The 22,349-nt window shown below is 36.3% G+C and overlaps 6 protein-coding genes across 9 annotated transcripts; 4 read left to right on the forward strand and 2 right to left on the reverse strand.

The window, feature by feature from the left end:
- Positions 1-821: 821 nt before the first annotated feature.
- LOC110844043 (RNA exonuclease 4) lies at positions 822-2,809 on the reverse strand. Its single transcript, XM_022090153.2, has 6 exons — positions 2,629-2,809; positions 2,381-2,500; positions 1,733-2,318; positions 1,508-1,643; positions 1,330-1,429; positions 822-1,252 (listed from the first exon to the last, which is right to left on the reverse strand). The coding sequence occupies exons 1-6, from the start codon at positions 2,710-2,712 to the stop codon at positions 1,076-1,078; spliced, it is 1,203 nt and encodes a 400-aa protein (XP_021945845.1). The 5' UTR covers positions 2,713-2,809; the 3' UTR covers positions 822-1,075.
- Positions 2,810-2,980: 171 nt separating this feature from the next.
- Positions 2,981-4,576, reverse strand: LOC110845076. The gene is made up of 6 exons (XM_022091434.2): positions 4,501-4,576; positions 4,305-4,420; positions 4,134-4,248; positions 3,653-3,891; positions 3,365-3,585; positions 2,981-3,269 (listed from the first exon to the last, which is right to left on the reverse strand). Exons 1-6 carry the CDS (start codon positions 4,574-4,576, stop codon positions 3,053-3,055), a joined length of 984 nt encoding a protein of 327 aa, XP_021947126.2. The 3' UTR covers positions 2,981-3,052.
- A 204-nt stretch (positions 4,577-4,780) lies between these two features.
- LOC118434350 lies at positions 4,781-7,774 on the forward strand. Its single transcript, XM_035847644.1, has 11 exons — positions 4,781-4,838; positions 4,999-5,208; positions 5,319-5,431; positions 5,501-5,642; positions 5,779-5,852; positions 5,932-6,052; positions 6,134-6,478; positions 6,555-7,009; positions 7,079-7,173; positions 7,256-7,387; positions 7,498-7,774. The coding sequence occupies exons 1-11, from the start codon at positions 4,781-4,783 to the stop codon at positions 7,646-7,648; spliced, it is 1,896 nt and encodes a 631-aa protein (XP_035703537.1). The 3' UTR covers positions 7,649-7,774.
- A 2,824-nt stretch (positions 7,775-10,598) lies between these two features.
- LOC110845174 lies at positions 10,599-13,669 on the forward strand. Its single transcript, XM_035847645.1, has 13 exons — positions 10,599-10,708; positions 10,752-10,828; positions 10,874-11,308; positions 11,396-11,593; positions 11,687-11,765; positions 11,827-11,887; positions 11,980-12,115; positions 12,217-12,320; positions 12,432-12,469; positions 12,544-12,629; positions 12,716-12,975; positions 13,064-13,154; positions 13,235-13,669. The coding sequence occupies exons 1-13, from the start codon at positions 10,599-10,601 to the stop codon at positions 13,384-13,386; spliced, it is 1,827 nt and encodes a 608-aa protein (XP_035703538.1). The 3' UTR covers positions 13,387-13,669.
- A 1,507-nt stretch (positions 13,670-15,176) lies between these two features.
- Positions 15,177-19,890, forward strand: LOC110844390. Of its 4 annotated transcripts, none has more exons than XM_022090578.2 (10): positions 15,177-15,316; positions 15,756-16,176; positions 16,290-16,406; positions 16,513-16,704; positions 16,836-16,969; positions 17,034-17,318; positions 17,393-18,811; positions 18,872-19,009; positions 19,094-19,168; positions 19,237-19,890. In XM_022090578.2, exons 2-10 carry the CDS (start codon positions 15,906-15,908, stop codon positions 19,312-19,314), a joined length of 2,709 nt encoding a protein of 902 aa, XP_021946270.1. In that variant the 5' UTR covers positions 15,177-15,316; positions 15,756-15,905; the 3' UTR covers positions 19,315-19,890. The 4 variants fall into 4 exon arrangements, with proteins under 4 accessions (XP_021946270.1, XP_021946272.1, XP_021946273.1 ...); XM_022090580.2 differs by having other exon boundaries at positions 16,839-16,969; XM_035847750.1 differs by lacking the exon at positions 15,177-15,316 and adding an exon at positions 15,337-15,639.
- A 144-nt stretch (positions 19,891-20,034) lies between these two features.
- LOC110843976 (coiled-coil domain-containing protein 93) lies at positions 20,035-22,276 on the forward strand. Its single transcript, XM_022090051.2, has 7 exons — positions 20,035-20,233; positions 20,320-20,725; positions 20,822-21,013; positions 21,082-21,156; positions 21,381-21,426; positions 21,503-21,621; positions 21,711-22,276. The coding sequence occupies exons 1-7, from the start codon at positions 20,201-20,203 to the stop codon at positions 21,863-21,865; spliced, it is 1,026 nt and encodes a 341-aa protein (XP_021945743.1). The 5' UTR covers positions 20,035-20,200; the 3' UTR covers positions 21,866-22,276.
- Positions 22,277-22,349: the final 73 nt, after the last annotated feature.

Raw genomic sequence — 22,349 nt, forward strand, 5'->3', positions numbered from 1 at the left:
GGGCCATGAGCAGGCGTGAGTGTCCAATTGAAATCTGGCTTTTGATTTTGAGCTTGAAAATACACAGCAGTGGCAGTTCGATAATGATTGTCCATCCGATTATTGACATTAAGTTTCATTTGAGAGGGTGATAAAATTGGGAGCTTTTGGGCCTCTACAACGCCTTCATCTTCTTCTGCAAGCAGATGCATGTACAAAAATCATAAATAATTTTTTTGTTATCATATTAATTGGTATGACTAAAGTCGTACTTAATATCTATTTATGTATTAGGATGATGTTGGTAATAGATGTTTATATGAATTGCATACGTTTAGCTTCCTGCTGCCGTTTGTGCTTTAAGTGTGCATTCAGAATGTCGAATTTGTATTCAAGGCTGAAAACTTTGTCAACCAGCATGTTTACTTTGAAAAGTATTGAATTCAAGGCTTCTTGATCCATTGTCAGTTTTTAAGTATTATAATTTATGAACGCGATAGAAATATATGAGATAGAATGATCACCGACTATGGATGCACCCTGACCACGGAGTCCAAGGTATGCTCGAAGAGCATGGCAATTGTAGTCATGGAACTGTCGCTTCTTGTTCTTTCCTTGATGTTTTGTGACTTTGTCCCATTTAAAACTAGAATCATAACCAGAATGCAATTTTGTTAGACAATCTAATTACGATCGCTAATCCTAAGAGTCAATGCATGTTGACCAGAATACTATCCAAATTAGATTTTTCCCTTTCTTCTCAAGCTAACTAATAGTTTTACATTTATTATGTATTGTTTAATAAGCATTTGCAGAAATTTACAGAAGCCAAGTACGTTAAGTTCAAGGAACAATAAATTATAGGAAATATAACCATTTTTATTCGCCAAATTCGATGATATGGATTAAATAATTGTCTAACATAGTAAAGTTACCGAGTAAAATTACATCATCATCTTTAAAGCATCGCTCTACGTATATGCGTAAAGATAGTGCAGATTCATATTTAAATATGCCTTACAAAACTAATTCAATTTATTTCCATTACGTGGAGTCACATAATGAAAAATAGAATGGATATATTTTTAAAATATTTTTATTTCCGTTCTTTCTTCTTTATTTGAATTACAAATCCCATCGCTTGAAACGCTTTCCGATATTCTTTTCCCATCCAATATTGATGAACTCGATAGTTATACTTGTCGCTGCAGGAAGTTTCCCATTCATCTCGTGCAATTAGGTATAGTTTCATAGCAGCTTGGGCATCTGTTATCTACGAAATAGAATTCGGTATTTTAATGTGGCACATTTTTAAAGTAAATGTTAAATTTAACAATCATAATAACTTACTGAATTGTGTTCTCCCTTCTGAATTTCCACTTTTAGATGGTCCTTAACCAATGATTTCAATGAAGGGGTTTTCAATCTTTTGAATTTTTTCCGATAGTAGCTTAAATTGCAAAAACTTATATTAAAAATAATTATCCTTGTCACTAGCAAACTATCCTAAGTATTTTAAATATCTTACAACGAAGTATCTCTTATTTTCGCTTTGGGGTGCTTTAAAAGAAGAACGTCAAAATCGGATTTTAGCGAATGTCCAATAAGAGTTCTTCCTTTAATGAGCTCTGCGACGCTTTGCAAGCACTTTAGAAAATCCTCCGCTGTCAAGAAAAATTTAAACATTGCAACGATTAGATTTACAATAATTTGTACACATTTGTTTTTAACACAAGAAAGAAATAATATTTACCATTTTTAAGGTCCTCCTCCCGTACCCCACTAAATTCTGTACGATAGTCAGTGACTGGCAACTTTGGCTTTACAAATTTATCATAAAGGCAATATCCAAATTCATTCACAATGGAAACTCGTGCTAAGGCATCTTCTTTCAAAGTCCCAACACCAACCATTTCACAATCGATCGCCAACGCTGGTGTTGGTCTCGTCAAAAATTCGTGTTCTGGTGATACGGGTGTCTTCAAGTGACCGTAGTGGGTATAATCAAAACATCCCAAAGAGTTCAGTCCAGTAAGCTTGGGAAACGAGACGTGTCCATCCTTTTGTTTCATGGGCGCAACCCTCGTCTCACCTTCAGTGCTCGAGCAGCTACCAGTTGAAGGAATTGTGATGTGCATCTTATCTGTAGATTTAATTGCTTGTTCTAGAGCAGCAGCATTTGAAACGGAACTGTCTGTTGTCAATGAACTACTGGTCCCACTTCCTTCTCCAGATTGTTTTTGTTCCATTTGCTTTTTATGCTTCTTAACGTCACGGCGCAAAAACTGTGGTTTCACCGGTCTCACGCTTCCTGCTTTTTTGGCCGATATTTCTGCAGACTTCAAGATCAACCAAAGTAGTTAGTCATTATTAGTCATATTTGATCAAAGTAATAGTAAACCTTTTTGCTCAACAAAAGTTTCCAATTGGTAGACGCTTCAGTTTTCGAAGTTGGAATTTTCACAACTGCTTCAGATGGAGTAGTAACCTTTCTTGCTTTCCTGTGTCGCGATTTCAATTTCTACAATATACAAATAATGTCAATTTAGCGATTATCGACCATATTAAATATTGCTTATTATTATTATTATTATTATTATGACGAACTTTCAACTTCAAAACACAAAATAAACAAAATGCAAAATGAACCTTGTTCTTATTCTGAGTGACCGTTGTTGAGTCGACAGGTGGACAACTTTTTTTAAAGCTTCCCGACACTGAATTTGATATCATTATCACATCCGAACTTTAAAAAAGTAATCAAACTTCAACTTTCTCTTCTATTGAGTGTTATTTGGTTTCACACGGTGAAAAGCACGAGGAGTTGTGAAAGGGCGCCGACACGAGTCGCACTTTATACCGACTTTGCAAAAGTTTATTTTCAGAGTTTTCTTTAATTGTAATAAATTGGTTATTATATTTGTCTTTGTTTTTATCAGAACTTACATAAAATCTTAAAGCAGAAACTGTGTATCAAAAACAATATGCAGCAACAGAGATGTCATGCTTGTATTCATTTTATTTAGTTGAAATGCAAGTTGAAATGTAATGCATGGCGTTCCTTTAATTCGGTTTAGTCGATGCTATTCAATTCGTCGCCGTCATGATCGAGGATGGTGTCCCCAGTTTTGTAATTGACCCCATCAGGTGACCGGAGTGGGCGGACCAGTTCCCTGTCGTGGATTGAATACATGGCGTAAGCTGCGTGGGTGCAACTTCGAACATTTTGCATTATGCTTTCCACGTCAAAGTTTCCAATCATGACACCATAATTGGCATTCGAATTGACCCTGAAGGACCAAAAACAGGATATGGTTATATCTGTTACAAGTGCATTATAATTTTAATTGGAATTAAGCAATGATACGAAGGGATGACGAATTACCAGCGTCCAATCAGTGGATGTATGAAGTCCTCGTAAAATAACTTTTTGTACTTGGGAGCCCAAACGGAACGATAACCGGCAGGGTAGTAACAGGCACCGTATGAAAATGAGAAGGCCCACCACAACGTTTCAATAAAAACATCAAGATTCGGAATAGAGTCGGCCATTTCGGCTGGAGGATTTAGATGAACCTCACGCCCACCAATGGCGACAAAATCAATCTACGATACCAAGATATTATTGTATTTTTTCAAAATTATTACTTCTCGGTGTTAGTTTTTACTTTACCGTTCCAGCAATGTCATGAAGGGGTAACTGATGCATTAAACTTTTACAACGCTCAAGAATATCTGACGTGGAGTTCCAACGAGAAGGTTCAGGCTCCTTAATGATGGGGAAAATGTTGTTGTAATAAATCATAACCATTTCGTAAATAATATTCAGAAATTCTGCCGGAACGTAGGCATTGTGACATGCAAGCTTGAAGATGTCAAAAATGTCGTCCAGAATCTGCTTACGCCAACTAACTGAGAATAAAAATAAAATCAGATCTTTCGGTAGCATTGACTGGATGGCAAATTTTCCAGAAAGTCACATTTAGCCAAGAACTACATAGACCAGAAATTTTAATATCTCTGCATTCAAATCACTGACATATTAAACACGCATCTACATACATACATACTTTGCAGCATATCTCATTCATAAACTATAAGAACAAAATTAAATTACGTTGTAAACTTGGTAAACTTAAATATTTTGCCCTTACGTTGGGGAAAGTTCAGTTGGTATTCGAGACTTCTATACTTAAACCCACGCTTCATATTCCAGACGGTGAGTTTAAGCATGTCGTCGTACCCTAAGGACCCACCGCTGGAGTTTGACTTGTAAAAAATGAAGTTAGTTTAATTTATTTTATTAAGTTCATTTTTCTTAGTACCAGCTTGTAAAACTTTTCATGTTCTGTTTCCTCAGGTGTTTTCAGGGCATCACAAACCACTTGATGTTCATCAACAAAGGGGTCATTGTATTTAATGGTGTGCGCCTGGAGGGACGCTGTTGAAAAACCATTTTATATTTAAATTACTAGTTTTGCGATAAAATCATATGTATTGGTCAATCTTATGCTACTGTACCAACATCAACCCCAGCTACGGATAGAGATACAGCTAGTACTCCGATGAAGGTAAAAATAATAATTTGCAAATTCATGTCTACTACTGAACGACTAAATAAATACTAATTTAAGTGTTTTCAAAAGAGATTTTGAAAACAAATCTCGACAACTACATATGTGTACGCCAGGTAAACCAACGCTATTCAACTGTGCGTAGAAAATTTGTGAATTTGGCAGTTCGAAATGTTGATACAAATTTTGTTTAGAAGACCAACTTCCGGGTTGAGTTCTCAGGAAAAATGTTGCTGCCCTCAATCTGCCAATTACTTAATTTGATTCGGGTACCAGGAGTTTATTGTAATGACTTCTACTTTATGCAGTGTGTAAGAAAATGTTTCGTTTTGTGAAGACAATTATTATTTATTGGTGTGTTGTAAATTTTGCAAAAGGTGACTTGTTAAAATTTAAGGAAGATTATTTTAATCTACGTCATTAATATAAGACACTCTAATTATAGCTCAAGAATCGTGTGAAGTGGGGGTTTCTTGGGATGGAGCCGGAATATTTAATAGATTATCAGCTATTTCAAAGTATGTCGAGTACTCGAGCTCCGTTAGTCAGGCCGTGTCATATCTTGAAGCAGTATCAATTTGTCAAGAGAACGGATTAGATATAGCCGAAGTCAACAGTATGGTTGATTTCATGTCTTTAAAGTCTTTTATTCAAGGTTTGTTCCATTATATTTATTATTAATATCCTTGCATGGTGCATGAAAACTTTGCATAAATAAATGCGCACATTATTAATAACATGACTTACTGATTTTATTTTGACAAGAGGGGCAGTCATACTGGATTGGAATGAACGATCTTGACCAAGACGGAATTTGGAAAGATTCGAATGGCCGAATCTCAAAATTTCAAGTCTTCGGCATTGGAGATCCTGATGATGTGCATAAACATATACGTTCACATAAATATGCATAATTTACATAATATTTAATGGATGCAAATTTTTAGGAATTATCCGACTGTGTATTGCTGCGCAGGGCACATGGAGAGCTCAGAATGTTTGACGAAATGTGCAACGTCGGAGCCAACTTTCTTTGTCAATATCCGGAAGGGTCGTATTGTGACATTCAAAGTTTTCAGCATTCAGCAGGTATATTTATACTGATTTACCTAATGTTTGTAAATTGAAGTGACCTTCTTGGCCGAAAATTGCATTGGTATATACATATCACATAGCTGCCTGTGTATGCATGTATGTATCATGTCTTTACAATTAATCATTATAGAGCATGTCATTGGCGGAAGAGAGGATTTGATACCGCTCGGAGAGAGTCCCAATCTGTTTGTCAGCACGGTCCAGGCATGAATTTTATGGACGTTTCTGCATTGCTGATTGAATTTAGCTTGACCAATTATAATTTGTTTTATTTATTCATTAGAAACCATTTCAGCACGCAATTTTATCGTGTATTCAAGCAAAGAAAGTGCCTTTATATTTCAACGACTCTGACACCACTAAGGATGTTACAGAAAATATAAAATCGCACCTTCTCTCTTTTGGTATACATAGTTCAAATATGCACTTATATATCTAAAGTATATATGGATTTTAGATACTAATTTTGACTTAGTTTTACCTAGACCTCGACGAGGAGACTCAATTTTGGACTTCTGGAAAGTTAGAACGCGACGCCACTGGGGGCTTCAATGGAATCGTGTACTGGGATGTTTTAGAAACAAGTTATGATCTGTACCACAATCCACTTAAAATTCCCTACGACTGGGCCCCCACTGAACCCAATGATCGAGGTGGAGGTTATGAAATGGGGTGTGTAGATATCTCCTATCCATCAGAAGGAAGTACCCCTGTACTGCAAGCATCCAACTGTGAGATTCCCAAATTTTATATTTGTATGGACTCGAAACTCGTCATTTCAAAGTTGGACTTTCAGGCGAGACTCAAGCGAATTGCAAATGAAGACGAAGGTGATACACACACTTTCTACATTTTTGCGATATAGTAAAAATATATAAGTTTGTTTTTAAATAATTCATAATTTAGGCCTTCGAAAATCGCTGGTTGTCAACAATCTGCCATTAACTAATCACAGTGGAAGTTCAAAGAAAAGTTGCCCCCCAGAACCAATTAAAAATATTGACCCCATAAAACTGAACCATTCTGCTCTTCTTGAGTTGCCACAAACTTTGGATTTGATGATGTTCATCTTGAAAAATAATATAAAAAACGGGCGGACCAAAATTAAAGTCAAGCACAGCATTGTGTGGAAGCGAGATTTTATTGACACAATTTTTGAAATTTTCAAGACGGCCGTAGACCATCACTTTGTTCCTCATGAAATGCTCCACATTGCGCGTGAAATAAACATTTTGTATCAAAACTCTTATGACGGACCAGACAATTCGAACCACACAAAAAATTGGGAAATAATTCTCGGAGTGCTAGATGGTTGTTTAGAGTCACTTGAACCCTACAACTTTGCAACGATAGGATTCAGAGTAAATATTCATATTATTGCAAATTTTTTATTTGACAAAATTCACATCTTATTTATAAATATCTCAAAGCTCAAATATCTCATGACGGTGGATCATAAGTTTGAAATTTCGATACCACCAGAAGAAGCTGCTGAACACCTGGATCTTAGTATCGATATTTTGTGGTATGTCGTTTTTGTGATTACAATGCGTTGTTTTATCGTACATTTAAATTAATTTTTAACTTGATTACAATTTTTTTCACAGGCACGTCTTCAGTTTCACGCTGGGGTCATGCTATCCCACGGCAGCATCTATGGACCAAGACCCTTTAGTTTGGGCAGCAGAGTATTACAATCTATTTCTCACCGAGATCTTGTTTAAAGTTAAAGACATTTGGTAAGATCACACACGTTGCAGATGATTAAGAATTCTTGCTAAATTTGCTAAACTTGATAAAATATAAATATTTGTGTGAAAATTGATTGGGTGTCTAAATATTTATGTAGGTTCGATGAAACGAATAATAACTTGCTCAGAGCTGGATTAATTTATGGAGACCTTGACTTGAGATTAGCAATCAATAATTTCAGAGCCGCAGCAATTTCCTCGTACATTTTGAATGATATTGAGGATCGTCAAGTCGTGCGACCACTTTAAGTAGGATTTAAATAAGATCATTGAATTGGGAATATAAAGACGTTCGATTTCGTCGTATTTATTATAAGTCACACATAAACCTAAAATTATCACAAAGACATCATTGTATGAATTTTATGGAATACTGATAACCCTTTTACATAAAATATTTAAATAAATAGTTACATGTATTAATATTTCTTGGCTCTTGTATTTATACGAAAAGTCAAAACAATTGCATTTCCTTGTCCAAACAGTCCTGCCCATTATTGATAAATACGATTTGTAAACTTCAACATTTTACACACATTAACTTTGCGGACATAAATAATGTTTCTATATGTGTACTTTACATAAATCGCACTTGACTCAAAATGAAATTACATAAAACGTTCCTATTTATATGCGTTTCATACGTGACGGATAATGTGTTAGGAATAGAAAAATCGTCCCATCACTTCCACCGGTTCCCTAGAGGATCATCAAGCGACTTGTCATCAGACTCTGATTTGCAAGAGATAGACTTTCGAAATGGCGTTGACGAGATAAGGCAGGTCCGAGAGGGGTTTGACGAGGAAGTAAAATCTTTAGACGCTAAGATGGAGGACAAATTCAATAGTAATAAATGATATTCAATCTAACTAAATATGTGTAAGGTAGAATCAAAACAATTGATTTCCTCACTGCTTACATAGAACAACTTGGTAAAAAGATGACCGAGTTTGGAGAAAAGTATGAAAAGCTGTTTGTGGCCATGAACGAAGAAAATAATATTCCTTTGCGGCGTCTCAGTTATACATCCAAGTATTTATGGGACCAGCAAAATTTTACTTTGAGGAGTTACAAAGAATTAAAATAGTAAGTAATATTATTAATTAATAATTATTCTATAAATATTAATTGTAAAATTTAATTAATTAATAGTAAATGTGACCACTACAAGCTTACCATTCCAGAAGTTCGGAACGAAGCAGATTTTCAAACAATCGTAAATTTCTTAATGGGTACGTATTTATGTATCAATCACAAGTTAAAATTCAAATACGAACTAATTTTTTCGCAATAAATACGATACATTGTTGTAGTAAACCCTAAGGTGGTCGTTGGGCTTGGACTAAATGACAACCTCGAGGAAGGAATTTTCCTGGAAGGTGATGGTGAAACCAAAATCGAATATCAACGATTTGCTATCGGGGAGCCAGATAACGCGCAAGTGTGAATTTCATATATATTTATTTAGATGTGAATACTACGTATTTACGTATGTATGCATGTTTGTATTTTTGACCATTTCATGTCGTTTAACATTAAAGGGAAAACAAAATTGTGTCATCATCGGCATTGTACAGGATGAAGTTTCCATGAAGGACGTGCCTTGTGAAAATATGAACGCTAATCTTATATGCCAGCGCAAGATTGACAGCTTTGGATACGAAGACAGTGTTGAGCGTACATACACTAAATATTTCAAGATACAAAAACCTTTTATACCAAAAAAACATGTTTTGATTTTAAAATATAACTAATTTCAGATGCTTCAATGGAGCCGGAAGGATTGACCATGATAGGAGACGCAGGAAGTCGCCGATATTTTGTTTCCCACATGCAGAGAGTTTGGAAAGATGCCAAGCGGTATTGCGAAGACGGTGGCAAGCAGTTATTGGACTTGGAGTTAAATGAAGCAAATAATCAAGGAATTTTCATGTCCCTTGCTTGGCAGCGAAGAATCAAAGGTACATATTCAATATTCAATAGTCATCAATTGATGACTATTCTGCGTAATCAATTCAATTGAAATACGCAAAATCAACTTGATCGTAATAAATAAGTGCACGATGCAGTGCATAATAATTTTTGAATAATTATTCAGGGTTAACTTCCCAAGTTGGGTTTTGGACGTCAGGAAAATTTGAAAACGGAACGAGCGACAGGTCATTTACATGGCAGTCTAACTTGAACAAATTTGAACTCCAAGGTAATAAAGTCATTCGATGGGAGTGGCTGCCTGGCGAACCCGCAGACCAAGGTGGCAAAGGGCTGGAACGATGCTTGGACTTTTTGCTTCCTTCATCACCATCAGAAAATGGTGGATTTACTCCACAATTTCGAGTGTCCAATTGTCACCTTCCATTCTATTTTCTGTGTTATGAAGATATTCAAAGTTAGTTAGCTTTTCTATTGATACAGAAGAATAATACGACTTCGAATAACATTTAAATATTTAACAACACATTTCGTTTGTTCAGTTGATGAGAGTTGCAAGGAAAATGGGCCAATGAAGTACATTGGACTACACTCCAAATTTGTCTATGATACAAGCAATGTTCTGGGGGTACGGGAAACGGCAAAGGATTTGTGCGAAAAATGGGATTATCAACTGGCTGAAGTTGAAAGTATTGCCGACATTTCGCAGATTGGAGCTTTCCTAAAGTGTATGTCTGATCAATATAGTCATTACATTCTTATTTACTTGCAGATATTTTACTTTCAGATTACTTACTTTACTCTATTATCATTTATAGCAAACGGATATCAAAATCGAATTTGGCATCTTGGTAAAATTATATGAATTTTATGTGTACTTTCTCTTGCTTTATAAGTAGCTCTAAATAGCCCCCAACGCTAGGAATATCCGATAAAGACCTAGAAGGAGAATTTTATGAAGAAAGTGGGACCCCGATTGTGTTTAATGCCTTTAATCTTACTCAGCCTGATAACAAGGTACAATTACTGTTACTGCAATTTTTGGCTATTTAATTTAAGTAATGTGCACATTAAGTATAATTTATAAGTACATAGCTGCATACGTACATATATGTGCACATATGCATTACACCTCGTGCATTTTGTTAATAGGGAAATGAAGATTGTGTTGTTTTGCTATTCGACAAGAACAACCTGGTAATTAATTAATTTGCGGTTTCCATCCACCCACTGGTATTCATAATCAGTGTGATTTTCATACAAGGTAATGGATGATCGAGATTGTTCAACTCAGCAAGGTCACGTCCTGTGTCAATTTCAAAAAGACTCCTCGTGTTTCATGAACAGTGCAGAAAGTAATGTGTACAACAATGAAGTGTAAATTAATTAAGATGTAAATAATGAGATTGTTGTTTCATAGATGTGAGAAAACCTGTCGAGGATGTTATGTATTTTGGAGAGACGGCGGTCCGACGTTACTTCCTGAGCAAGACCCAAGTATGTTTGTAAACTGTACATTGTCCGATTTGTGAAACTTTGTAGGTTCTAATTTGCAGAAAACCTGGTTACAAGCAATGCAATTTTGCAGTGCAAGAAAAACCAAGCTATTAGATTTGACATTCATAGGAGAACTAAAAAATCCAAAAAATGCCATGTTTTTTGTACCGAAAATGGTAAACTGGGCAAGACTATACCGCACAGGAATTTGGACATCGGGCAGATACCTAAGATCCGTTGAAGATGGTCAATTTAGATGGGAAACGACGCTGGAAATGTTTAAAAATGATGACAAGTCAATTAACTTCACATGGGCCCCCGGAGAACCTTCAGACTCGACTAAAAGGAGATTAGAAATTTGCATAGAGCTAGTTTTGGAACCCTGGGCAAGCTCGAAAGCCGGAGACGCCATGTTACCAATGTTGAAAGCTGCAAATTGCAAACTCCCAAATTATTTTGTTTGTTATGAAGATGCTCCACGTAATTGTTTGGTCTTTAAGATTTATTTTCATTTCCAAAAGAATTGTTATTTACGGGTTGTATAATGGATGCAACAATTTTAATTAGATACTAAAAATTGTCATGTGCCACCAAAGATCGACTACGGTTTCAAAGCCTTACGCGAAACAGAGAGATTCATTTACGTAGACATTCCTCAGAAAATGGATGCTGAACATCGGGAGGACATTTGCAAAGGAGTCGGTCTGGAGCTTGCCGAAATTTCTTCAGTTCAAGATTACAAAACTGTATCTAAAGCATTAGATGGTACTTTATTTATTTACTTATCCTTAGACAGCTTTATTATCACCTCAACGATTTTACTGACGAGCATATCTAAATATTGTACTATGTAAATAGAATGGAATGCTACCAGCTTATATTTTGGCCTTGGCTTGAATAGTGTTGGATCAGAAGGGTTATGGTCAGAAGGCAACGGGTAAATTTGTTGCAAAAAATAATCTCAATTATAGTAATATATTTATAATTTCAATTTCTAGCAAATCCCCCATTCGATTTCAAGCATTTGGACCAAACCAGCCACTGTACTACCACTATTATGTAATGTTAACTGCTATATCCTATGTATCACACGCTTATCAGGTGGATGGTATTCTGACAATTGTTGGCATTTAAATTATCATCCTTTCAAGGAACCTCTTGACCATGTCGTGTTCAACAAACACAAATCTCCAGTTTGGCAAATGACCGCAATCTCCGCAAAGGCCGATACAAATGTACTGTGCCAGTTCAATAGAGAAAGTACCTGCAGCTTTGCAAGCATCTTTAGTAAGACAATAATTGCTCAATTATGAAATTATGAATATCTAACCAAATTATGGAACAAGATTAAAATATATCCTAATCAACATAACATTTTATTTTATTAGATTATATTCAAAACAACGAACCCAAGGACTACCTCGTCAAATTAAAATTCAGTGATAATGCATCACAAGATGGCAATATGTCGTACCACATTGCCGATTCCCAGGTAGTTTAAACTATCAGTTTGGAGAAATTTCTCCTAACATGGCTGAGACTTTATCAGTAATTGAGTTATAATAATTTATAACCAAACCAATATGTATTCTTTTTAATTCAGACAACGTGGGAAGAAGCCATGAGATTTTGTTGGTCAAGGTAGCTCAGCTCAATATTTACAATTAATAATGGTCATGTTGATGCGAAGTGTTTATGAAATTTATTTATTGAAGGAGGATGAAACTTTTAGATCTTAAAGTGGACAGAAATCAAGCCCAGATAATTTACCATTTGTTGACTTCTTGGTTGGAACGAGTCGGTAGGCACGCAGACGCAACCATAAACTGATTTAATTTTAGAATAATAATTATAAAAAATAAATAAAAACTTGAATACTATATTCAGGCCTGGATGCATCTGTGGTTCGATTTTGGACTTCTGGAAAATATGTAGAATCATATGCCGACCGACAGTTCCGTTGGGAGACGTTCTGGACATTTGTCCGACATCAAGATTTACAGAAAGACTTGAATTTAGTTGTTCAACCTCCTCCAATTTCTACTTCAAACAAAGACCGTTGTGTGACCATTGGGCTCGAAGGGATTTCACCAAGAAAAGGAGAATACAAAGCGAATTTGAAAACCTCAAATTGCTTCATTCCTCAAGTAATATACTAAACATATCAAAAATTGCACTTGAGTTAGTTCTTTCTTTATTCTCATGACGTCGCATTGCCATTCAATTGTTTTACAGTTCGTGGTGTGCGTAGAGAATGATCACCCAAATCGACACGAACCTCCTCCATCGGTTCCAACAACTTCATCTTTGGCCCGACAAAATATTGGTACGTTTACTGATAACAGGCATGTTATGTTGAAGTATTAATATGCACAGTGTCACAATGTAAACTAACAATTACTTTAGCGAAAATAACCAACAAGGAAACTATTTCTATTTGTAAGCGACCAAAAAAAGAAAGCGAACAAATTGCCCAGGCGCAAATATTAAAATGGATCAAGACCCATCGCCCCCCGACGCGTTTAAATTGTGAACCTCAGCCTGCTACAGAGGGATGAACTTGCAGATTTGACACAATACTAGTACTTATGCATTCGGCAAAATATTTAGTTAGTGACATGTCACTTATTGAGAGTTAAGTAAATGGCAAGGGTCACAAGTATCATATAATTGGATTACACTGAAGTTTTAAAAACTAGGAAAAAGTCATTTTAAAGTTATTTATCAATATTTATTTCGAATATCAAATCCTATTAAAATTTATAGGAAATGCATAATATGTATTATACAAGATATATAATTTCAAAATTGATTAAAGTAAAGAACAATGTCCACTTTGCCCAACCGATTACTACGAATCCATGTCAAATTGACCCCGTCAGATTTCCCCGCGACAGATTTCCCCGGTCATATTGACCCCGCGACAGATTGACCCCACGTCATATTGACCCCGCGACAGATTGACCCCACGTCATATTAACCCCGCGACAGATTGACCCCACGTCATATTGACCCCGCGACAGATTGACCCCGCGACTGATTGACCCCGCGACAGATTGACCCCAAGTCATATTGACCCCGCGACAGATTGACCCCCGGCAACTATTAGTTAATACACAAATAATCATCGGGGGTCATCGGAGTGGGTGGGGTATAATGCACCAAAATTTCAAAATTATCGTAGAGAGCTGAAATTTAGTACAGAGGTTGCTAATGGCTTATTGGCTAAAACTCAAGTTGGAAAAATTCAAGTTGGAAAAATTGTTATCTTGAGGGACCCGTACTGATTTTTCAAAAATCATCATATCAAACTGAAATTTGGTAGAGATGTTGCTTATAGGTACCATTGGAAGAATATAAAAAGAAATTGGTAAAATTTTTATCTGGAGCGACCCTATGGGGTGACTCATACCGATTTTTAGAAATTGCTTTAAAAAGATGAAATCGGCAAGGTAATACTTAATGGCTTCTCATTATAGAATATGAAGTTAAAAGTGAGCAAAATGTAACCAGAGTGACCCTGAAGGCTGACCCATACCGTTTTTAAAAGTTGTTATTTCCATCTGAAATATGGTATGGGTGATAAAAACCACTTCTGAATAGCACACACAGCTTTGAAAGTTCAAGATGTTAAGGGATTTGATGGCAAATAATAGAAATTCTAACAAATATGACTCGGTCTATATGAAGTCTGCATTGTAGGTTTTTTAGCTTAAAATGAGGATAAAAATAGATTAAGAAATTTGCATATTAACAATTAAAATATTACATTATGTATGTATACTTTTGAGTGGAATACATATTTTAGACTTAAATTTTAAATAGGAAATAAAATTAACTATTTATGTGTAAATACATTAAGTAGTGCCTGTATCTATGGCCTGGGGTCAATCTGTCGCGGGGTCAATCTGTCGCGGGGTCAATCTGTCGCGGGGTCAATCTGTCGCGGGGTCAATCTGTCGCGGGGTCAATATGACGTGGGGTCAATCTTTCGCGGGGTCAATATGACGTGGGGTCAATCTGTCGCGGGGTCAATATGACGTGGGGTCAATCTGTCGCGGGGTCAATATGACGTGGGGTCAATCTGTCGCGGGGTCAATATGACGTGGGGTCAATCTGTCGCGGGGTCAATATGACCGGGGAAATCTGTCGCGGGGAAATCTGACGGGGTCAATTTGACGCCCTACCGATTACTACTCGACTCATTAGTATTTTCAGGCATGCATACATCTTAAATGATACAAAAATCCAGGTTAATTCGAATACAGGAGTAAGTAAAGGGTTGAAGGAAGCATTTTCATTGCATGAAATCTTGGACCAGGCGAGGAAGGAAATTTAACGCCATCTGAAACCCATTTCATTGTATGCTGCTGCTTGCTCACCCTTTTTCTTTGCTTCTCCTCCACTTCTTTCTTGCTTTCACTCCGCAATCAATATATTCATCAAACGTGAGCTGACTGACCAGCGCAATTGCTGACGACAACATTCGTAAGTATCAAATTTTAATTTTTTGTCACTTTGTAAGGAGCCATAAACCCGGAAGAAATCTTGACCCTAGTTTTTATCGCAATTTAAGCTGAACCTGCAAAGTTTGTATATTTATTGTTGTGTGTGTGATGGAGAGTTGTAGTATATGTAGTGTAGTGTGGCAATGCAATTTGTCCTTGGATTGAATACTATTCGCTACTAAACACAAAAAGCACGATGGAAGAGATGAAAGTGTGAGGAATACGAAACAACGTGTTTATCTATATAGGGAATTGCCGAAATATAGTAATATCACTTTAGTTAGATCGGAAGCAACAAATACAGTGAGTTATTGCGGTCTGTATAACTGAAATTTAATTTATCGGATCAGAAGAGCGAAGCCGGGTATTTCGGCATCCGTAAAAGCACGTCTAAGGTTTTCTAATTGTTATAATTTTAGACTGGTGGGTGGGAAAAAGGTTATCTGCTGCATGGTGCCTGCCCTCGAAGAAGGATCATGAGTCGAATCGTATAAAACAAATTCGGGAAAACCATTTTGCAAACCTTGTCCTGTTTGAACAACTTCACCAATTGAGATTTCGCCGAAGACATGTCCAATTTGCCTTTAGAAACCCCTACTACTGCTCCTGCACCCGTTGTGTATGCGAGAAAATCACAGCCAATTTTGAGGCCAGATCCGCAGATAGATATCGGGCCCTTGGCAGCAGAGACGGTCGCGGATGATTCATCAACACTAAAATTTGTTCCACTAACTCCCGTACAAGCTGAAGCAACTCCGAAACTACAAGGTCCATCTGTTGCGGGGACAAGTCAAGAGGAAGGCGAAACAGATTCTAGAATTTTGAATGCTGCATTAACCGGTATTAAACATTATTTCATAAAAGATTCCAAATAAGTTCTGTTGTTTTTTATATTCTAATAATATCGAACCGGAATTATCCTTCGTATTTGTTTAATAAATTCAAAATTGTAGCCCTTCAAAGTATCCATTCCGTTGTGGGGAATGAATCCTCTAAACCATCTAACCGTGTTCTTCACCTTGAAAGTAAACCCCTTGTAGCTGATAATAATGTAGGGCTAGCAAATCACGGTTCGTTTATTTATTTTATTTATTTTTGTTCTTCATTTTCTTGAGTTTCTTTATGTTGAACAATAATTATGACAAGATTTATTGTGATTTATTATTGCCCTTTTAGGTTCCAGGGGAGGAGAGATTCCATTGATTCCAAATTCCTTGGCGAGACGTAGTATTCCTCCCAAGAAGCAGCAACGATTTAGCTGTCCTAATTGTCAAAAAACATTTATAAATGAAGTATCTCTTGATGCTCATGTTTGCAATCAATCTGCCCAAAATAGCAAAACACCCAAGAGTGAAATCATTAATAAAGGTATGTAAATTATCGTAACAACAATGTTAAGTGTGTTTAACTGAAGGGCACATGTTTGTTGCTCTGCCTGTTGGTCCCATCAATGTGGGACGTATTTGCTAATTTTGTCATTTTTATTATCATTCACCAAGTAGGAAAAAGAAAAATTAGTCAAGCAGGAAGGAAACCAAAAATGTCTGATTCTTATCCAAATTTGCCATCTCCAAGCCAAGTAGAACGTGGACTTCCATTGAAGAAAAGAGGACGCCCAGTTAAACACGCACTGGTAATTCCAATATTATAAAACTCAAAATTGAATTTTTTTGAAATTGAATATCGTTGTACCACAGTTCGTCCCCAGTACTGCTAAAGCTCAGCCCCAGAAGCAGCAACTCACATCAGTTATTACTAACGTGACGACTCCGACTCATAATTCGAATCCTCAAACAGCCCCTGTTCCAAACGGAATTAATAAGGCAAATGTTGAACAATCAGGTTTAGAACCAGGAACACCACAAAACTCTTCGGAAATAATGATGGATCAAGCATCTGCTAACTCTGGACAACGATCACAGCGAAAGCGAAATCTTCCAAAGTGGTATGAAAATATGGTCTTGGATGATAATTTGATGATGGTACGTATAACATTAATCCTGATGTAGGTTATTGTCTTATGAAAATAACGATAATTATAAATGTAAATGTACAGGGTACTGCTGGTCGGGGTAACCGAACTCCCGTGATTGCTTCACCCGTCGCAGCGAATCGAAAATTATTGCATAGTGGTCCATCTTCAGAGGTTGCTGCTCAAGTCAAGCCAGTCATGAAATTACAAAAGATGGATACTGGTGGTGGAAAAACCACCGAACCTCCGCGAAAAGTCTCAAAATCAGCTATATCAGAATCACTATCGACAAAAACTTCTGAGATGAGCCCAAAATTATTACCACAAAAAGCTCAAGCTCGAATTAGAAGGCCACCACCATCTAAAGATTTGGATGACCATCCAATGTCAATAAACAGATCCGTCGTAAAAGAGGTCAAAACACAGAAAGCGGTGGCCAAGATTTCCCCCATGAAAGAAATTACAACAAGTGATAATGTGGCAAGTCTTGCTGCAAAAAGTAATGGAAACAATTCAAAGGGTCCTATGGATGAAGTACAGTCCAGCACGGCAATTCCCCCATCAGCACCATCAACAATTCAGTCCCCAGACTTAACCCATGCCAGTACTGAAATTGATGTCAATAATACAGCGGAACTATCTTCGACACTGACTGAAGGAGAAAATCAGACAGATAGCATTGCAAAATCGGAACGTAAACCTGTTTGTACTCCTAATGTGCCCGGCGACAATTCCAACACTGCACCAGGGCAGAAAATTATTTCTCCTCCAATTCAGAATAATACAGATACGGTTGCCAAAAGTACTACAGAAGCTGCACCAACCTTAAAACCTCAAAAGGTTGACGAAACTTCTACCATTGTGAAGATTACAGGGATTAATAGTGGTCACATAGCTTCAAGTATTACCACAATCACTGCAATTACTACACCTCAAATCCAAAGAGTTTCTGAATCACAAAAGAAAGTGAGCGTAAAAGCCCTGCCACCAGTGGGGAAGGGGAAACCCACTACTAAACGAAGCGATTCCAATCGTACGATTTCCGATCAAACTCGTGATTTAAACTCAAATGGATCTGTGAAGCAAGTTGTATTAATTGCAGCTCCTAAAACGCCACAACCTATACTTAAAACAGCTCCATCATCGTCCAACTCACTCTCTGTTAGTAGCTCCGGACCAACTACACGGAAAAGAAAATTGGAGGATGACAATAACGGAAGTAAGACTGTGTCACAAGAAGAAATTCCCAAGACGGACGCAAATGGAGCTAAAAAATTGATAGAACCAGCAAAGCGGACACGACAATCAATCGTAGCGATGCCTCCTATCAAAAAATCGCAGCAAACGTCAAAGCCAATTTCTGAAATTAAGCAAGAGAAGACTTGCGATCCAGTTGATGGCACAACTAGTGGCGTCATGAATGGGTTCGGATCTCCAGTAACACCAGGGCTAAGCCAAGCTTTTGTTGGAATGCCTAGATTACAAAATCAAAGTGGACTTCCTGTAAGATTAGTAGATATTACTATATTATCTAGTTCGTAAAACGACGATTGTTTTTTATAGATTATGGAAGATTCAGATAACAGTTCGGATGACGAAGATCCCACCTCAACCGCAACACCAAACTCTAGCCGCTCTTCAAGACCATACATTAAAGAGACGGTTATTCGCTTCCTTGAGAATAAGATTTCAAATCGCAATGTAAGTATTATAACAAATAGTGGTACTGAAAGCAGAATTTTTTGTTGAGAAGCAAGACCTTGACATTCATGTTACTTTTTTCAGATGCTTCGAATTCGCGAAGAATTGATGACATTAAAACAAAGTGGCAACTACTTCAAGCTGACCAAAACTGCTCCGGTATATTACTTCAAAATTTGTTAAGTATTAAATGTTTTTAAAATATAAACATATATTGTATATTACAGATGGCTGCCGGTCTTGTGCATGACATGTTTTGTCAATATTTTGGTACTCACGATCCTGTTGAGGATGAAATGCAATAATCCAGATTTTTGTTACTATAAAACTATGTATTTAGAGCAGTTAGAAGCAGATCACATTCCGATTGATTATTTTTTTGTTTTAAAAATAATAGTTCAAGTTTAAACTAAACATATATGAAAAAGATTAGAATGTGAGTATGCTAAACGTAATATTATGTATAGCTGAACAAGGTGGCACGACGCTTCAATTGAACTAGTGTTTAAATAAGTAGTACTTTGAGTAATGCGTATTAATGTGAATTGTAGTTTGTTTTGTCAACTATTGAGTGTCATTCAATTTTTTGCGAGTCTTACAAGATGACTGATGTATTAATTAATTATATTGATCACATTTGCATGTATACTGAATGTGAAATTATGAATTAGTGTTTTCTGTTGTGCATTTGCAATTGCACACACTAAAATTAAGACCTCAAATTACACAGAAATTTATAGTATTTAGCTGGTAATTTTATACCTACTTGTACGCCTTAATGCTTGCTGTCACTTACATAAGTATGTAATACCACGTGTATGGCAAAGAGTGATTTTATGTGTTAATAAAGAGACATAACATGTATAATCTTTAACTGAGAATGACTGAGGATTAAAAAATACGATTTTATTATATATCAAAAGCAACAAACAACAAAAGATATGATGATAGAAAAAATGAAATGTGAAACGCGTCTGCATTTGTACAGTACGAGATTGTACAAGCCACGAAAACTCCTCAGCTGCTGGAGCAGTCAGCCTCAGCACTAGTCAGCAGTCAGAATCTGACTGTCAGATCAGAGTGCATTTCAGACAAGTTTTATTTATTATCGCAGATCATCATAAATATTTCATCCTATTTCGGAAAAGTATGTGACTCATTTTGTATTTCATATTTTGAACGAGATAAATAATGGAGAAACAATTAGAGACCAAGGCACCTGAGGTAAGTAAATACCATTAATATATAACAAATACGACATGACACGACAATTTCCAACTGAATGAATTTTAAATACAAATATGTTGCAGAAAAAACCAAAACCATCATTCATCAATGCGAAATCCACAAAGATCTCGTCAACATCTCCTCATCAAGTTCAGGATGCGGGATATAATCTTGTGGACGCACTTTTGAAGCATGACCAACATTTGGATGAAAGACTTGAAGGACTGGTTATTCAGAGTGACGATACCCAGGAAAAGGTTTCGAAATTGGAACAGGAGTTGAAAGATTTGAAGAAAACGTCGCAGGATTATGATGACCAAATTGCAACCCTCGAAGCTAAAACTTCTGCCGTATTCGACAATGCGACGACCAAACTCATAAAGAAATATTTAGCTATTTATGAAAGACTGAAGACTGACGAAAAATTATTTAAGACGTCTTGTAACGAAGAGTTGGAAAGATTGCAACTGGAATTGGCGACGCATGATGGTTCGTTTAAATCAAAGCTCATTGTTCAAGTCAAATATGAAGGCAATTTGGTTGAACGTTTAAAAATGAATTATTCTGTCGCCTTCATTCATACAGATGTCACGGATGCAAATAAAGCCGACCTCCAGGCCCAGTTGGACAAATACAAGGAACGAATTGAAGAGGGGAGAATTGAGCTGGCTTCAATCAATAGAAAAGTTGCCACTTTAAAGCGTCAAATAGAACAGGTTCCTAATCGACAGGAATTAAGGGAATATCGCCTTCGCTTTTCAGAGCTTTATAATCAAGGTATGAAACCTTGTAGTCGGTATAAATATAATATTGCAGTAATAATTTCTTATAATAATTTTCAATAGTTTCTGGAACACATCGATCCACCAAGCAATTTTTCAGCCTCTATAACTCACTAGAGGACACCAAAAGATATTTAGGTTAGTAAATACAATTTATTTCAACTGCCGTTTAAAAATCTGTTCCACAAGCTCCAACTTATGAATCTAATGAGGAAATGAATTTCCATGCGTTCGTTTCCAGACTATTATATTGTCAAGATATACTTCCATAATGAATAGCTGTGACGCATTCTTTATATTAAAATCATCGGTTGGCTTTGTATGTCCAATATTCTAAACTGTCTTTGTATATCTACATTTAGAAAAAGAACTGTCTTTGCTTAATTCTATTGTGGATTCATTCCAAGTGTAAGTTCAACTTAATAAATGATAATTCATCTTTGTTCATTCTTAATGTAAATGGTTAACATACTTATAAATATAGAGTCAGCGGGAGTGCCTCGGGACGTGAAGACTTTTGTCGACAACTTCAGCAGACGCATGACGGAATGAAAGAAACGTGCTCCAAAGTCGAGAAAAGGTTACAGACTGAAAAACTTGGAGGTATTTAAATTTTAAAAAATACTCTAGTCGCTTTATTATGGTTTACTAGGTTATAATAGTAATGTCATGTATTTGTTAAAATTATGTAGTGGAAAAAATGCATATCGAATTCCAAAAGCTGGTGGACTTGAAGGTGTCGTATGAAAAATGCCTAAAGGAATTGGAAGCAGAATGTAAAAGAAATGATCACCTCTTGGCCGAGTGTAAAGATTTTGAAAAATCGGCAGTTCCAACAACAAATTAGTCATTTTTTACATCTTTCTTTCTGTATGGTGTGTAAATATAAGTAACTGACAGAATAAGTTATTATTGTGTGTTCGCTATCGCTCTTTCAAATGGTACCAGACTTGGTGTTTGTAAGAAAACCATACTGGTGGCATATGCCAGTCGTTTGTGAAGCGTTTTGACTCCTAGTCCTCCGAAACTATAATCAATAGAGATTAATTTAAGTTTATGCTATTATAACATACGAGTATATTATAGCGTGTGTACATTGCAGTGTATGATCGCGACGAAATTGTTGGGGATTTCCTAAAAATAAATAATATATATACACACATATATATCTGAAATATTAATGTAAATAACTACTAACAAATTTACCATGAATTTTTCAAAAGGGTGAAATACATTTCTTGAACGACTCTAACATAATCAGTCCAGAAATTGGTACTCGATTCAAGTAAATGATGACACATGGAGTATGCATAATTTGCAATCATCCATGT

This window comes from Folsomia candida, unplaced genomic scaffold (genome assembly GCF_002217175.1).
Source record: "Folsomia candida strain VU population unplaced genomic scaffold, ASM221717v1 Fcan01_Sc002, whole genome shotgun sequence".
In the NCBI taxonomy this organism is placed as follows: domain Eukaryota; kingdom Metazoa; phylum Arthropoda; class Collembola; order Entomobryomorpha; family Isotomidae; genus Folsomia; species Folsomia candida.